The 18,305-nt window shown below is 41.0% G+C and overlaps 1 protein-coding gene across 4 annotated transcripts in view; it reads left to right on the top strand.

The window, feature by feature from the left end:
* ZEB1 (zinc finger E-box binding homeobox 1) overlaps window positions 1–17,675 on the top strand; it is a 91,993-nt gene extending 74,318 nt beyond the window's left edge. For all 4 annotated transcript variants that reach the window (XM_069958989.1, XM_069958990.1, XM_069958991.1 and 1 more), the window contains exons 5-9: window positions 1,378–1,580; window positions 2,353–2,458; window positions 3,567–5,320; window positions 11,817–11,997; window positions 15,091–17,675. In XM_069958989.1, coding sequence (XP_069815090.1) covers window positions 1,378–1,580; window positions 2,353–2,458; window positions 3,567–5,320; window positions 11,817–11,997; window positions 15,091–15,683 — 2,837 coding nt within the window. In that variant the 3' untranslated portion in view covers window positions 15,684–17,675. The remainder of the gene's footprint in view (window positions 1–1,377; window positions 1,581–2,352; window positions 2,459–3,566; window positions 5,321–11,816; window positions 11,998–15,090) is intronic.
* Window positions 17,676–18,305: the final 630 nt, after the last annotated feature.

The following is an 18,305-nucleotide window of genomic DNA, read 5'->3' as shown; positions in this document are numbered from 1 at the left end:
ACCCCTTAGATACAGTATGCACAGATCGCGGCTTTATAATTAAGATGACAAAATGTGTAGGCTAGTCACCAATTAGTCATTTTGTTGACTTGGTTTCTGCTATTACAAAGGGTTACAAACCAAAGACTTTATTTGCTTAAGCGAAGATCAAAAGTTATATCCTATTCATGGGATAAGTGCTAACTACCTGATTGGTGGGGGTTTGACCTAAGGCCTTTTGTCCTCTGAGTGAGCGGCAACACACGTTTTCTCTGAGACTTCAGAACTTATCTGAGCCCTGTACAGTACTATCTTCAGAAGTCCCATAGAGTGAATGGGGTGGTGACCCCATGTGCTGTCACTCTATTCACTAAAGGGTAAAAGGACCTGTGTTCTTATTATAGGCCAAACCCCCATTGATCATCTGGCATTGATCTTGTGATAATCCCCTTTTAAATGTTTGTTTGTTTGTTTTTTTTGTTTTTTTTTGTATTGATAATGTTTATTGCTTATGCAAACAACAGGTACTAAGTTTTCAATTGCAGGGGGCCTTACCACTGTAACCCCCATGATCACAAGTTTTGGGATCCCCAATCCCCACCATTCTTCCTCACAGCATATCCAAGGCGAGGGGGAGTTGCACATACTTGAGCATGTGCATTGGCACTCTATGTAAGATGTAAAGATATATTTCTGTATCTTCTGTTGACTTGTATATGTCAGCAGCACCATGAAAGGGGCAACGCTCTTGAGTAATAGGTGACCATGGATTGAGGTAAAGTGATATTGTAAACACTATATAGTGACACTGTTAACAAGAGTAAGGGGGGGAGGAGTAGCTTGACAGTATAACCTTAAATGCAATTCTGCAGAAATGGCATCGCAGCATAGCTGATGCAAATCTTGTTTCAAATGTTTTCAGTCAGCGTGATCCATTGGACATCAGGTTTCAGTTGTTTGCAGATGGCTACCAGCCCTTCGTGTACAGGTTCACTTGCCAGTAATGACAGATATCTAGAGATAAGTACAACGCCACCATGCTCGACTCTTGGATGCAGCCCTAGGGAGTCTAGGATAAAATTGATACTGCCTATGACCGTAGCTATGTTTTCCCAGACTTTCTAGGGCTGCATAAAACTACTTCAGCCAGTCTAATTCTGTTGGTATGGAATATGATCAAAGCAGGTTATTACATATGATGCACATTTGGAAAGACTCCAATATCTGGATTTGCTCACATTTTCGCTAAGATCAATGTTCTCGATGGAAATGTCAGTTGTTGATATTTTATAGATGTGCAAAGGACAACCAATATATTGTTTCCAAACTCCATCTGTCATCCACCTAATGCACCCGGATTGTATGGCTTTGAAATATTTGGTTCATTGTCATTTACAGGAACTCCAGATGCTTTCTCCCAGCTCCTCACCTGCCCATACTGTGATAGAGGATACAAGCGCTACACTTCATTGAAGGAACACATTAAGTACAGGCATGAGAAGAATGAAGATAACTTCAGCTGCTCTATGTGCAGCTATACATTTGCATATAGGACCCAGCTTGACCGTCACATGACCTCACATAAGTCAGGAAAAGATCAGGTATGTTATGGGACGTTGCCATTTATTTGGTCTCGCCCTATTGATAAATTCTACAGAGGAGATTTATTTAGACTTGCGGTTTCATATCCCAGTCTTGGCATATTTTACTCCGGTGGACCGTTTCCAATGGAGGGGCACACCTCTTTGGCACATGTTTAGCAGTCTCTATGCTCCAAACTGAAATTAGATTCAGACCTCAGACCAAAGACCTAAATTGGACAAACGTAGACCTTAAGCCAAACCTGTAAATAAATGAAGCTCTTGGACCAGACACCCTGAATTAAATTTAGGCCCCATGTGCCATATACAGTACTTACTGCTCTTTGGTCTTATTCACCTCTGTGCACTGCAGTACAAGATTGTTGCAGGCTGGGCAAGGACTGTGCAAGTTATCATCCCTTTTGTGAAAGTTGCTTCCCCAACAACTAGGGGGCGATCACTGGTGAAGCCTACCTTATGGTTTTGCAGAGAAGTGGTACTAAAAAGCACTTTTCTCTTTTGTTGTATTGTCACTAGAAATGGCGCAACTGAGCATGCTTGAGTCCATTCATTCGGCTTTTGAATACCAGTGGCTGAAGAAGTTAATTGCAGGCCTAAGGCTGCCTGGAAAACATGGATATATCCATTGGCTATAGGCTGTACCAATGTTTTTCAGGACTCCTTAGGGCTGCATCCTACTTGTTCAGCCGCCGTCAATCAAATGCCGAACGATCGGACTCCAGTTGCGCCCATCTTTAATTGTTACTGACTATATGTGTGTTGTGTTCGGCAGAGGCATGTGACACAGTCTGGAGGAAACCGTAAATTCAAATGCACTGAATGTGGAAAAGCTTTCAAATACAAACATCATCTAAAGGAACACTTACGGATTCACAGTGGTAAGTATTTTGTATGCTGTGCATTAGATGGAGCACAGGTCTTTTATTGACTATACATTTATGCTAGGGAAAAAGTGTGTCCCTGATATCTTGGGACTTTACTGCCCAAAGTGGCCGTTTGCACATAGCCAAAAAAAAAAAAAAAACCATGGAGCCTCATTTGGGGTCTCGAAACACAGGACTGGCCAGATATCCCTCCGGCAAGAACCCGGACAGCTAGGATTTCACCGTATTGAGTGCTTTAACTAGCAGCCGCCAGTGTTATCTTTGACTGGTCTCCCTGAGATCAATGACCTGTTTCTCTTTTATTTGGACATAGCAGCTGGGGTCCACTGTTTAGGACCTTCACTTCTATGAGCAAGACTGAACAGTAAATGCTCCACAGGGCAGGTACTGGGACCACCAATTTTCATGAGAATGGAGGTTCTGTGTCCCCCTTGTAAATGAGCAGTGGTTGAGCATGTGCACTGCTACTCAATTAATTCTATGGGGCTAACTGGGATAGCTGGGTACTGCTCTTGGCCATCTTTAGCAGTCTTAATATGACTAAATGAAAGGTCAGTAGTCATGCTCCATCCAGTGATTAGGTGAAAAATTGTGATCCTAGAATAAGGGCCCTATTCCACGGGACGATTATCGTTCAGATTATCGTTAAATCGTTCGAATCTGAACGATATTCGTTCAGTTGAAATGCAGTTAACGATTAACGACCGAACGAGAAATCGTTGATCGTTTAATAAGACCTGGACCTATTTTTATCGTTGCTCGTTCGCAAATCGTTCGCATTGAATAAGACATCGTTCGGTCGTTCTCAATAGATACGAACGCAATAGCGAATAAATAGCGAAGAGAAACGATCGCAATTACGATCATAAGTAACGATTATCGTTCCATGGAAATGAGTGAACGTTTTCAGGTCTTTCGCAATAGCGGTCGTTTGAGATTGTTAATCGTTAACGATTATCCAAACGATAATCGTCCCGTGGAATAGGGCCCTAAGGATCAGACGATTGCTGGTTATTTCAGTAGTGGGGGGGATAAGTGGCTCCTAGGTAGGCTAATACCTCCTAATTATGCTTTAATATGCACATATATTTTTGTCTTCAAGGAGAGAAGCCATATGAGTGCCCAAACTGCAAGAAGAGATTTTCCCATTCTGGTTCTTACAGTTCACATATAAGCAGTAAAAAATGCATTGGAGTTATTCCTGTTAATGGACGAGCCCGATCAGGATTAAAGACCCCTCAGTGTTCTTCCCCGTCCCTTTCTGCATCCCCTGGTAGCCCAGCCCGGCCACCTATCCGACAAAAAATAGAGAACAAGCCTTTACAGGAACAACTTCCAGTAAACCAAATTAAGACTGAACCTGTGGATTATGAAATAAAGCCCATAGTGGTTGCGTCAGGAATCAACTGTTCTGCCCCTTTGCAAAATGGGGTCTTTAGTGGTGGTAGCCCTCTGCAGGCAACCAGTACTCCTCAGGGTGTGGTACAAGCTGTTGTTCTACCAACTATGGGCCTGGTATCACCTATTAGTATTAATCTAAGTGACATTCAAAACGTTCTAAAGGTGGCCGTGGATGGGAATGTAATCCGACAAGTATTAGAAAATAACCATGCAAATCTTGCATCCAAAGAACAAGGGACACTCACCTCTGCAACAATTCAGCAAGCAGGTCATTCTGTCATTTCCGCAATTAGTCTTCCTCTGGTTGATCAAGATGGTACAACCAAAATAATCATCAATTACAGCTTACAGGAACCAGCTCAGCTTCCAGTTGTTCCACAAAACCTAAAGAAAGAAGTCCCAGTTGAAGTTTGCAAGGCCGAAAAATTACCGGAAGATCTTACCGTTAAAACGGAAAAGGACACAAAGTTTACAGCAGACAGCACTTGCATGATTTCTGATGATGGTCCACAAAACCTAAATGCACTTCAAGAACCCAAGCACTATGACCAGAAAAAGAGTGAACTACTTCCTGAAAGTAGCAAAGAGGAATCTGTCGAGCCATCTTCTGTGGACACCACAGATGGAAATCTTACTCCCAGTCAACCACCATTGAAAAACCTCCTATCTCTTCTAAAAGCTTACTATGCGCTGAATGCACAGCCAAGTGCCGATGAACTTTCTAAAATTGCCGATTCAGTAAATCTACCACTGGATGTGGTAAAAAAGTGGTTTGAAAAAATGCAAAACGGAGAAATTTCTGTTCCGTCTTCTAGGTCATCTTCACCAAAATGTGAACTTAATGATGTTGGGACAGAGAAAAATACTGAATCAAAAGATGGTGACAACGTCCCGAATGGCGAAAATGACCTCTCTAAAGATGAGCCCTCTCAACCATTGACAGCAAATGGTTCTACGAGTGGCGCAGCCTCTTCTTCACCACTAAACCTCTGTTCTCTAAAAAACTCAGACGATGCAACGACCTCAGACGAGGGCCCATCGGAGCAGCAAGTCGAACCTCTAGACTTATCCTTACCAAAGCAGCTTGGAAATGTACCGGAACGACCTTCCATTACTAGCGTTTACCAGAGCAGTGTTTATTCGACTCAAGAAGAACCCTTGAACTTATCATGTGTTAGAAAAGAGCCAATGCAAGTGGACAGTGTCGCAAAGTTGGAGCCAGCTCTAATTATAAACCCAAGTGCCAATCCCATAAACATTGCTATTCCTACAGTCACTGCCCAGTTACCTACTATTGTTGCCATTACCGATCAGAACAGTGTACCCTGTTTAAGAGCTCTAGCTGCCAACAAACGGACTATCTTGATTCCTCAAGTGACATATACTTATGCCACCACTACTACACCTATAGTTCCTGAACCACAACAAAAGAACCTCCAATCCAACGGGATTCAGGTAATGCGCTTTATATGTTTTTTGAGAGATAAATAGTTTGTTGGTATTTGATGTCTGCAATAAGAACATTACTAGTTAAGAGAGTCTACAGTAAGGGATCATTCACATGTTCTGTCATTACGGTCTGTGCACAGAAGATGTAGTACGTACCGGAATGCAGAACTTCCGGCATCATGATTTACGATGATGCCAGGAGCTCTGAACTCTGTACCGTAGCACATCTTCCATATTTATGGAACCTACATGGAACATGAGTCACTATTGAATCAGCCATCAGTTATTTCAGTCTCGAAGACTTCCATTTTCCAATCCCTCGATAAGTCTAGAATGCAACAATTCCAGACTTCTTCAAGGGACGCTTGGAAAGCTGAACGACGACAGCCAATACGATAGATTTAGGATGGTGACTCTTACTGTAGACTTACCCAATGCCACTTTTCGTTTATATATTTAATAAATGTAGAATGTTTCATTACAGTTATGCAGTCCTTGTTAACACATCTAATAGGAGAGTATCCATAATTTTAGGTCCAGGACCGGATTGCATTTTTTTTTGTTAGACATGAGGGAAATTTGAGTAAATTTGGTTTTGTCCAAACTTTTGGCATTTGATCACCGGTGGCTGAAGAACTTTGAGTCCTTAAACGGAACCTGTCACCCGGCTTTACGGCGGTTATATCCATGTTTTCTAGGACTCCCTATTGCTTTTGGTAATCAAATGCAGAGAATCCGGGTTCAGACGCCGATGAAAGTATTCTAAATTCACTCGTCTTTAATTTTGACACGTTCATAAGCGTAACAGGCAGCATTAGTGTTGCAAAAAAGAGAAGTGAACCCTGACACAATCGCTGTCCTGGCTTCCTTTTAAAGATTTTTATTTTTACGTTCTTGACAACCATAGGAAATAGAAATAAAAGCATGAGGCGTGAATGTGGCCCTACGGTGCTTTTCTTGTGACAGATGTTGGAGCGGTTAAGCTATGACATGCCGTAGATGCTTAAATTAATTGGAAAAACTGCACATTGAATATACTGCTGTTGTGTGCTATTCATTACTCTAAACCATGTATGCCATAAACAACACTATACACCATTTAATCATAATACAGCTGCCTATACATGGAGTGCAATGTGAAGCAGGCAAGCTGCCAGTACCATGGATCATCCACTGGGGTCAGTTTATAGGACAAAAGTACACAGGATCATGTATATAAGAATATCATACAGAGATTCCAACGTTTTGATCTGGGGACCTTTTGTCCAAGTGTCTGTTAGGTGAAAATTGTGTGATCTGTTCTGCAGATTGGTTAGGTGCAGGAGCTGTGTCCTATGGAAAGTGCTGAACCCACGCTCAGTTATAAGTGTGCGTCATCTTAAAGGTGGTTACTGCTCATTTTATTATCTCTATGGAATCGCTTCATGATTCTTTGCAGAGTGTGAGAACTTTTCCTAGAGAAACCACAGTAGTTACCACCTGTTCCTGTGCTAGTGTTGGTACTAGTTCGCTTCACAACACCTGGATGCTTTAACTAAGGCCAGTTTTAGGTGAGCGTAATAAACATTTCTGTGCCATATTATGGCCAAATGGGCCCAACTGTAGGGTTTATGACCCGAACTAACGGCATAGTTAGGAATAGAATATTTTCTTTGTAGATGTTTTCACTTGCTTCATTGAAATCTGGGTCCTTTTGGGCCATACGTGATGGCATGTTTAGTTAGAGGACAGTTTCTCATTAGTTCATATAAGCATTGTAGAAAAAGTAACTAGACGTGAGCGCTACTCAAGCATGCTCGAGTCCGCACGCTCTGCATTTGAATACAGGTGGCTGATGAAGTTAGATGCTGCCCTAGGGGGAACCTGGAAAACATGGATACAGCCATAGGCTATATACGAAAGATAAAGTGGATGTGGTCAGATCACCTCAGTAAATGTGCTTTGGTCGCAGTTCATTAGAGGAGGGTGCACGGTTTCAACGATAGCCAGTCATAGGAGAAATGGAAAACAGGGGTCCCGGCACTCCAAGAAAGGTTAAAATCTAGATACTTTATTTCATGTCAAACAAATAAAATCTGCTGCAAGTCAACACCGACGCGTTTCGCGCGCATGCGCGCTTAGTCCTGGTATACAGGACTAAGCGCGCATGCGCGCGAAACGCGTCGGTGTTGACTTGCAGCAGATTTTATTTGTTTGACATAGGTTAAAATCTAGATACTTTATTTTTTCTTAGAGTGCCGGGACCCCTGTTTTCCATTTCTCCATAGGCTATATAGGCTGCATCCACCTTCAGCCACCAGTAATAAAATGCTGCATGCTTGGGTTTGGACAAGCCTGAGCGTGCTAGAGCTTCGCTCATCTCTAGTAGTCACTTGCTGACCATGTTTAGCCTATTAAACTGAATGGGCTCTTTGCAGTACCCCGCAGTATATGTTGGAGTCCCTTTATAGACAGAATGCAAACATATACCTTGGATGGACTAACGTGATGTGAATAAGCTATCTATGAGGGCAATCTGACTCTTCCCTGACAGCAGATTATTGGATACTCAACCCTTATCTCCCCCTTCTTCCCCCTTCCCTCACAGGACATTTGCTCCGGAAGGGGCCTAGGCCATCCGGGAAGTTGTGAGTCAATTCAACTATCAGTTATTTAGGGTGGTGTTCACACTTCATGGCCTCCATTGTACCTTCTGTATGCACCATTTTGTTTGTTCTCGTTTGCATCTGCAAAATGACGGACATCAGACTGAAACCTGACACCACCCCTTTAAAGTCAATAGCGACCCTTAGAATCCATTGGTGTCATCATGCAATAGACATTCAGCTCTATTTACTCCTCAAGATGAAGGATCTGAGCCGAGTTCCTGCAGACGTGTGAACTTCATATAATATGACCACTTTTACACCGAGCTCTCGGTAGACAGGAGGTGTTGTCATGGGAACACAAAGCTCCAGACAAAGGGCCTGTAACCTTTCAAACATTGATAATTGATAAGGAAAAAAACCCTCTCTCCGCATTTTCCATGCACACTATAAGCAACAAGGACATTGATTCTTTGACACCATCTTTGATTTTGTAGGGATGCAGCAGAAGCAATAGGTCAATGAAATACTTGGGATTTTCATTTCTATAATGGATATTTTTTGATTTAGTAAATGTACATGTTTTCTTATAAGATACTTGTATATAAATCCTTTGGGTTGATGGCGCGTTTAGTTAGAGAGGATGGTTTCTCTTGGCCGATCGGCGAGGAGCCAACCACCGCCTACGACTGTAAATGTAAAAGTAATGCTGCTTTCAGACAAAATTCATTCCCAGATTATAAAAACATGGAATAACATAAGCATAGGAGAACCAGGTATTCCATCTCATTCTTAACCACATTTATGTTATAATATTGCATTTCAAGGAATGGTCTACTATAGAGTAGAGATGCACAAACTTTGAGCATGCTCGTGTTTGTCCAAACCCCAACTCTCCGCATTTTATTACCGTTGGCTGAAGAAGTTGGCCCTACTGCTGCCTGGAAAACATGGATATAGCTATAGATTGTATACGTTTTCAAGGACTCCCTTGGGCTACATCCAACAATTTCGGCCACTGGTAATCAAATGCCAAGAGCTCAGGTTCGGACCAACTCGAGGTGGGGGGGGGGCTTGAGGTTCGTTCATTTCTAGTAGCGTTATTGCATTCGTCATTTATGCACTGAAAACCCTACAGGCCTGCAGGGAATTTCCGGTAGTACTTACATATACAGAGGAGGTAGCGTACTCTGCATTACACTTTACATGATGGGAAAATACAAGAAAATTCTGTTTCTGCTACAAATGCCAGTAAGGCAATGATTTCCTTCTTAGACAAGCACTTCTGATCCTTCAGAAAGGTGTGATAGAATTTACCTGGAGTATGTCCTTATAGACTCCAACAGGAAGTGTGCCTGCATAGGCTTAAAGGGGTATTCCCCTCTCACTTGTAGGACTCGACAAATTAAATATTTTTGCAAATACATTCATTTAGCAAACTTGTCTCCTTCTCCTGATATGCTGCTCTTCTCATTCCTTTGTTGACGGCTCATTGTCTAGGTTACCGACCACCACTAAAAAAGCAGTGCTCTGGCTGGTATGTATCTCATGTATTTTCGCTTTCTTCCAAAAACGACACCACTCTTGTTATCACTTTGGGTTTAGGTTTGCAACTCTCTTCTATTAATGTGAAATAGAGCTGAATTGTAATACCAGACACAACCACGGGACAGGGGTGGTGCTGTTTTTGTAAGAAAGTAGCTTTTTCTTCTGATCCTCTATAATCCCTTTAATACAAGAAACTTAGGAGGCTAGCTCGTCGCGCTAGAAGTATTAAGTAATTGTTGGGGTGGCAGCCAGGACATTAACCTGTCCACCATTCTCCCACCAAAATAGACTGGGGGAACTATTAGTCTACTTTGTCTAAAAGGGATTTCCAGCCTGCAGTCATCTTCTGCAAATTCTGGGCTTTCTGGATTAAAAAAAACTATACATACACCCTATAAGTTGTTAACATAGAGGCGTTTCTGTTAAGAGTCGTCATCATCTCTTGGTTAGAATGAAGAGTGTTGGTCATACTGGAGAACCTGACCCCATCCTGCGTTACACAGACAACCCATTGGATTGATTAGGCACAGTGTAATACTTTATTCCACCTGTGGTGGTGCTGCAGAGAAATGAAGCACTTCCTGCCATGTTTCTTCCTAGATCATAGCTAAGCACTAGGGTCCCGGCAGGGGAATACTTTGTGATCTGTTTATTGTTAAGGGACTCTTCTAATAAGTAGGGATTATACAAAGTGGAGAACCCTATTAATATCATTACACTACGTTATAGTCTACTGATTGGACATGATCATTTACGAGCTTAAGAGCAATTCCGTCTTTTGGGCCTCTTCTCTTTTCCGTCCCATAGGGCTCAGGTAAAAGTAATAGTCTAGTTGCCTGTGCATCATGCGTCCTGTTTACATGACCTCCTATGGCTCCTATTGCCCCTCCTCAGATTCTTCTAGGGGTTCCTTATGTCCTGTTGCTCCTTTATTATAATTTTTTTTTTTATTAATTCCAAGATATTTCCCCTTTTTTTCTTAGTTATCTCGCTCTTTCTTGCCTCAATCTATTAGTATTTGTTATACAGTGTAATAGAATTACGGTGCCAGACAAATAGTATTGATATTCTACGAGGAAGGAGTCCAGCTAATTCCCTTTGGTCTCGATGGTAAATCGCCACCTATTGACATGTCACAGCTGAGAGGATTGACTCTTCTTCCTCCATCAGGGTTTTAGCTTCCAAACATAGTTTGTAATCCTTTAATGTTTCATGTTTCCTCCGGTCTGGCATCCTGAGTACATTGAGCGCTGCCCCTGGAGCTACTTCCATAATTTGGGGCTGCATTTATATCCTTATAAATATGTTCTTGTTGCCGAAGAAAGATACTTTTCTGGGCTGACGTCTTGTCTATAGACTAAGAACTGATGCCATTACTAGGTTGTTATAATTTTTACCATTGCCCTTTTGTTCTTGCTTGCCAAAAATCCAGTAGATTAGGCTATACAGAGGGTAGGGTTTCTATAATTCCTTTCCTAAAAGTAGCCATTTTGGGGTCAGTCCTAGCTCATCTCATGGGTTTTAAAGTGTGTAGCACCCTATAGGCGCATTTTATACTAATGGATGGGTGCAAATACCTGGAAATACAACATCCATAATGGAGTCTGTAATGGTGTCCTCTCTGCTGTACAGTACACTGCCTCTTCCCATGCTCAGACTTGAGTATGACCCCCTCTAGGCATGAGAAGTCACATAGCATCCAAACCATGATAGATGAGCCCCTCCTCTCAGCTATGATTGATGGCACAAGTGATCTTCTGATTGGAAGCTAGACCTGTCACTCAGAGCTGATGGGAAGAAGGGTTAGAAAGCCCTGGACACTTGACCTTTAGACTCCTCCTCCTGGACACTTGGCCTTTAGACTCCTCCTCCTGGACACTTGCTGGAGTAGCACCTGGGGTACAAAACAGAGGGTATTAGACTCCTTCTCCAAACCTCTGTATAGGAGTGTCAGAAGTTTTAATGGTTTAATATTGCTGACAGATTCCCTTTAAATCATATTATAGACACTGCTGCTCTGACTGTAAGCTGCAAATCTCAGGGTTGCATATTACAACAAATAGAGATACTATGCTGTATGTGCTGCTGAGTGTAAAAGGTCTGAGACGTCTGTAAACGCTGCTAATTCCATAGCTCTGAGCAGAGTCCTGTCCCAGCTAGAAATAGTCATGATTTCAGTGGCTTCATGCTATACACTGTCTGATCACTGTGATATTGTTATCCCACTTCAGCTTGGGATGTCACCAGCATTAAATTGCAGCATTTATTAATCTAAATAATGGTGCATTAGCCGACTGGGGTACTGCGCACACTGCACTCCTTGCTAAACGATACAGACGTCATATTCAACTTTGCCGTTTTGTTTCCAGGATGAGAGACAGGATACGAGTTCGGAGGGAGTGTCAAACGTAGAAGATCAAAATGACTCTGATTCCACTCCACCCAAAAAGAAATTGAAAAAGACGGAGAATGGGCTGTACGCCTGTGACCTCTGTGATAAAATATTCCAGAAGAGCAGCTCCCTGCTGAGGCACAAGTATGAACATACAGGTATGTAGTCACTGGACCTGTCCATACCTCATCCAATCAAACTGGACATAGCCAGGTAACATAATTTTTAGTTTTGTTATCTTCTCCACTTAAAAAAAAAAAAAAAAAGTAAAAAAATTAATAAAAGGGGAACTAACAGCAGGTTAGACGAGTCTAACCTGCTGATAGCTCCCTATAGAGCTAAGTAGGAAGATAGGTGTCCTACCTTCCTCTTCGGCACCAGTCCCACCCTGTTAGTCGGCGTAATTTTCGACTGGTAGCACTGCCCCACCTCCACAACGTCATCGGGCCCACCCGCTCCATTGATTATCCAGATGATCAATATAATAAACAAGTGCCAATCTGCTAGATCGGCGCTCATTTACTGAGCCTATTACATGTCTCGATTATTGTACAATAAGGGCTACACATAAAATTCTTAGCAATGTCTGTGCAGCCCTTGCTTTAAAAGTGTAATAATGAAGTTCATACATTACCTGTCCACGCTCCCGGTGTCTTCCTGTCTTCTCCCCCAGCCTTTAGTGCAACTTCAGAGCCGGCCTCTAAAGTGACAGGCCGCTCAGCCAATCACTGACTGCTGCGGTCCCGGCCAGTGATTGGCTTAGCAGCTTGTCACTTAAAAGACTGTTCTGAAGTTGCACTGGAGGCTGCAGGAGTGTGGAGAAGCCAGGAAGATCCCGGGAGCTTGTACAGGTAATGTGTGAACTTTATTATATTCTTTACAGGTTAATCAGCCACTGGCTGCGCATCACTATTACACGTAGTAATGCGTACCTGGTGGCTGATAATTTTAGATCAGAACCTAAAGACACGATCAGCCGATGATCGTTGTGTTTATTACCCGGAGTGATGGTCTGTCAAATTGGCCTAATTCTGCAGATTATCGCTCCATGTAATAGGGCCCTTAATCCTTCTGCATGTATGGGATGTAATATGATGTACGTATCTCGCCTCATCATGTATTCTAGCCGCTGAATCATCCTTCACATTCCTCTCTTCAGATTTCTAATTAATGAAATGTAATTTGTTCGCTAAACTTTGTAGTATAATGACGACAAGTGAAATCTGTGTATACAGAGATTGCCGAGGCTGGTGATAATCGCTGGTTACAAGGAAAGGCATAAAAGCCAAGCTGCTCCTGTCACTTCCTTGCTGGGAATTAAACTGTATCTTTAATTTAGAACACGATTTAACGTGATTCTAGAACGGTTTAGGTAATGCCGCATTTCATTTATTTCTTCTTGTCAAGTCCTGATTTATTTATTTCAGTATAAAACGTTATTCAATGAGAATAAAAGGAATATTGAGGCAGTGGATAAAGAACAGGTGTTACGGGATAAGACGTATGGACGGGTGCAGCTTTGTTGTAGTGCCAGAGTTAGCAGCAGTGAGACACGTTGTGTCCGCACAGAAAACCACTTTAGTCTGGAAGCCAATACAACGACCAGCTGATGAATGTAGGACTGGCTCCAGAATACATGCACACCAGCAGAGCGTGTGTAAATATCACCGGGTGTGGACCCCGTGTGCTACTGTACCTAATCGTTTGATTTGGGCAACTTTGAAGGGTGCTGGTAAAGTAGCGCTCCAGTTTCCACTCTTCAACCCCTTTACTGAAACTTGGACATTGTACCAGAGTTGCCGCCAAAGAGAAGTTGACTTTGAGGCCCAAGAGACAAAGGTGCGAAGCACAAATGGGGTAGTAAGAGAGGAGTCCAGATACATGGCAATTTGAGCATGCTCGAGTCTAAACGTTTGGCATTTGAATATTGGTGGCTAAAGAAGTTCAATGCAGCCCTATGAAGTCCACCAAAACATGGATACAGCCTTTCCTGAACTCCCTATGACTGCATCCAACTTCTTCAGGCACCAGTTTTCATATGGGGAACGATAGGATTCGAGCATGCTCAAGTTGCCCTTATCTCTTATAGCAAGGTCTAAGACTGGCAATATACATGCGTGGTCAGTGGACAGACAAAGAAGTCAGGATGGACAGGACAGGTTCATAGTCAGAATCAAGCCAAGGTCAGACACCGGAAATACAACATAATACAAAGAAAGCAGACTGAGATGATGTCAAGGCAATAAGCCAGGGTCATATACTGTGATGAAACCGCATACGAGGAACAACTTTGCTGGAACACTAAAACTCTTATGAACCTCTTCTTCAGGCGGTGTATAAATGCTTGTTATCCCTTGTAATTGGAGGAGATAGGATAGGAGCATGAGCCTTGGCCCTTTAAGAATCAGGGAGGAGGACAGAGGGGATGGCACACAGGAACCGTAACTGGTAGCAACATAATGGTAGGAGGGAGCAGTAGAAATTAGCAAATCCTTAGTAAGTTTGGCTGAACGCGATCACTCGTCTGTTGAATCCCGCTGCGTCTAAAAGAAAGGTGCACCCCTAGGCATGCCTGGAAAATATGAATACAGCCGTAGGGCAGTATCCATGTTTTCTAGGCAGCCTTAGGGTTGCATTCATCTTCTCCAGCCAGCGGGATTCAACGGCCGAGTGATCAGGATTGGGTTCAGCCAAAGCTACAGTATCGCTATAAATTACCTGCCGGATGTGCCATTCCGGGAAGCACAGTACACCAGTAGAAGCAGGCTGCCAAAAAATAAGCAATTTTTTTTTTAAATGGACATCTTTGTGCAATGTTTTTCAATAGTTTTAGAAGACTAAAACTGAAGACTTTTTAAGAGCCATTTTTTACCTGGAGTTATAACACACACACCTCACGTTGAAGTTTCCAGTTCAATGATTTTCTACCAGTCTTGATTAAGAATCTATGCTCTATATAAACGTCTAGATATCTTTTCGCATATGCATGTAAGTTTGGTATTTCATTCTTATCTTTCAGTAAAATGTCAGGTCTTTAACCTAGAAAACATAAAGTCTAATGTAATACCTCCAAAAGCATTCCAAACATTTATGTAAACCAGCCCAATGTTCTATAAAGCGCATAGTAAATTACTAGCGGCTAGATAGGAGTAACATAGGAATAATTACAGGATCACTATCATTCCTTTTTATGAGTTTCTATGTTGTCATACATATTACAGTTCTCCTTTCTTTTCATTCGATGTTTGCAGGAAAACGGCCGCATGAGTGTGGGATCTGTACTAAGGCGTTCAAACACAAACACCATTTAATTGAACACATGCGCCTCCATTCTGGAGAGAAGCCCTATCAATGTGACAAATGTGGTAAGAGATTTTCACACTCCGGATCCTATTCCCAACACATGAACCATCGTTACTCGTACTGCAAAAAGGAGGCGGAGGAACGTGACGGCATGGAGCATGAAGAGACTTTACAAGAGACCCTCAGCAACGAACATGTCGATTCCCAGGCTTCTCCATCTCAGATAGACTCTGACGAACATGAGAGCATCATACGGGAAGATGACAGCGAGAAGGAGGAAGAGGACGAGAAAGATACAGATGATGGACAGGACGAAAAAGAAAGTGTTCTAATGCAAGATCTAGAGGAGCCAGAGTTAGGTGTTGAACCAGGACCATTGGAAGGTACTTTGAAGGATGACGAATGTGTAGATAGTATTAAAGATTTGGAACCAGAAGTTGCAGAAAATCCAGTGTCAGAAAATCCAGTGTCAGAAAATCCAGTGTCAGAAAATCCAGTGTCAGAAAATCCAGTGTCAGAAAATCCGGCCTCCCAACCTTAGCCGGTCGTCTCTTTATTTTCCACTATGGAAAAGTCTTTTTGACGTTCTAATGAATTTTATTCTATATTATAACATGCTTTTCTCTGAAACACAGTAGTGTGTATACTGTGATTTCTATTCACTACTGTGTTAAAAAAAAAAAAAAAAAAATCCAGGTGTGCCTGAATCTCAAACTTAGAAATTTTTCACAGCAATTTTAAAAAAATTTAGGAAACGCGTTTATTACATGCAACGTCCAGTATATAATGACTCAGAAGTTGAATCTGGTTTTTAAGGAACCTGCTCATCCTGCTCATATTCACATCTGGAAACCATTTATTTTATCAGTATTACGTTTGTTTTTTTTGTTTTTTTTTTTTGTTTTGTTATTGTGTTGGTTAGTTTGTACATTTGGGAGAAATTTTTATCTTTTTTTTTTTTTTCTTTTTTTTTATTATAATTATTGTTATTACCGTTACAGACTTCTACTAAATCTGCTTCAGTATTTTATTTTATAAAAAAAAAAAAAAGAAATGTGAGTATAACTGCACTACAAAATTCCTTTACAAAATAATTCATATTTTAAATGCTACTACTACCTTGGCATGTCCAAGACAAGGTGGGGATTTTATAGATAATATAGTTTGAAGAAGAAAAAAAATATTATTTACAGCATATTTTTTAGCCTTAAGCAGTGTTGGAAGTAAGAGGTGTGTTCATATCAATGAGTTACAAGTTGTCATTTTTAATATTATTTTTTTTGTGTTGTTCATGAAGATCCTATTTGCAGGGACTAACAGTTTATTCTGGGAAAGAAAACTGCAAACATCAGTGTTTATATTTGCTTGAAATGTAGTACCTATATGAAGGATTTAAAGCTATGTATCCTCTCTTGGCCTTATGCAAGACTTTCTGTGCTGTAAGTGCCATCTTTCAGTATTTTAAAGGCTTTGCCTTTATTTAATGGTGGTCTGTAATCACTAGCATTTGTAGTATTGGTATCTCTTCTATGTAGCTAAAGCCAACAAAGTTTTTAATCAAAATTCTAATTCCAGTCTTTTATCTTTTTTTTTTTTTTTCTTCTTGTTTTTATTCTGAGCACGGCCTTCCCCGTGAACTTAAAAAAAAAAAAAAAAAAATTTCCAATATTTGCTCCAAAATGCTAACTATTATAGACCTCGTTTATTAATGGTGTTAGCTAAAAGAAATTACCTATCAGTATTATTTTAAAGGTTTTTTTTTTTGTTGTTTTTAGTTTTAGATCTGTCTTTTTTTTTTTTTTTCTGTTTGTGTACTGTATGTCTTCAAAAAAAACCTGGCAGTATTAATACCCTCCTTACTGACCTGTTACCCCTTTTTAGTTTTAGAAAACTTTTATATTTATGTGTCTTATTTTTATATTTCTTTATTTATTACACAGTCTAGTGTATAAAACTGTAGTTTGTATTAATACAATAATATATTTTAGTATGAAATTTTGGAAAGTTGATAAGATTTAAAAGTAGAGCTACCAAAATGGTTCTCTTTGCATTGAGATTTGATGTAAACAGTGTTATGTTAACATTTATACTTGCCTTGGACTGTAGAACAGGTAATTTAAAGACAGGAATGTATTAGATTTACACTTGCAATCAAATCCTTGTTACCGATATCTGGATTTTGATGTAAAGAAAAAATACAAAAAAACTTTTGAAATTCACTGTGAGACTTGCGGCTCGATGCCAAGCAGTTTATTTCAGATTATTGTTAAACACCATGATTATTATTGTCCTTAGCAAGCCAAATTAGATGACCTTACAAAACAGTGTTGGGAAGTGGGAACAAAGTTTAACATTTTTTTTGTGCCAATTAGTTCTTGTATTCATGTGTTTTTTTTGTTTGGGTTTTTTTTGTATGTTTTTGGCAGGGAAAAAAAGCAAATGAAACATACCTTTTTATGTTCATTGTAATATCATAGTCATTTTCTAGTTTTTTACCAAGCTCCCTCTCTCACAATAAAATACATCAACAAGTCACGTGTGTCTGTCGTCTTTGTTGGGGAAAATTACATAGCGGCAAGTTTTTCTTTTCTTTTTTTTCTCACAATTTTCAAGGTTGGTGGTGGAACGTTTCCATGCGGAGGATGCAGAACAAAAGAAAATAATAGAAAATAGCCAGGCCACATATTCGAAGAGGCAGATTTCTTCCTACGGATACAATGGTTATTCTAATAAAGCCTATAATATTTCTATTGTATATAACTAAAAACGACAGTGTGTCAAATACTAGAATCAATGACTTGCTTAATAGTGTTGAGCGGACCTGTTAAACTGTTAGAATTCTGCAACGTTCTCCGAAACCCCAATGCTCCGCATTTGGTTCCCCGTGACTACAGAAGATGCCATAAGCTGTATCTATGTTTTCCCGGCAGCTCTAGGGCATGTAACGACACGCGGTTGTGTCCGTTATCCCCTACCTGCTGCAGGTCGCTCTGTCCTGTGGTCATCTGTATGCTCTCCTTTTCTGAGCTAGCTCCTGGAGGATTGGGCTCCCTCTAGTGGCAGGCTTGCACCTGTTCACCTGTATTTATAGCTCAGCCCACAGGTTCTGGAGAATTCTAGCCTGTTCACCTAAGGGTATATATTAGTAGTCATTTGGATCTTC

Source organism: Dendropsophus ebraccatus, chromosome 2 (genome assembly GCF_027789765.1).
Source record: "Dendropsophus ebraccatus isolate aDenEbr1 chromosome 2, aDenEbr1.pat, whole genome shotgun sequence".
NCBI classification, from domain to species: Eukaryota; Metazoa; Chordata; class Amphibia; order Anura; family Hylidae; genus Dendropsophus; species Dendropsophus ebraccatus.
The sequence above is the reverse complement of the archived record's forward strand: the minus strand, read 5'-3'. Positions and strand labels throughout refer to the sequence as shown.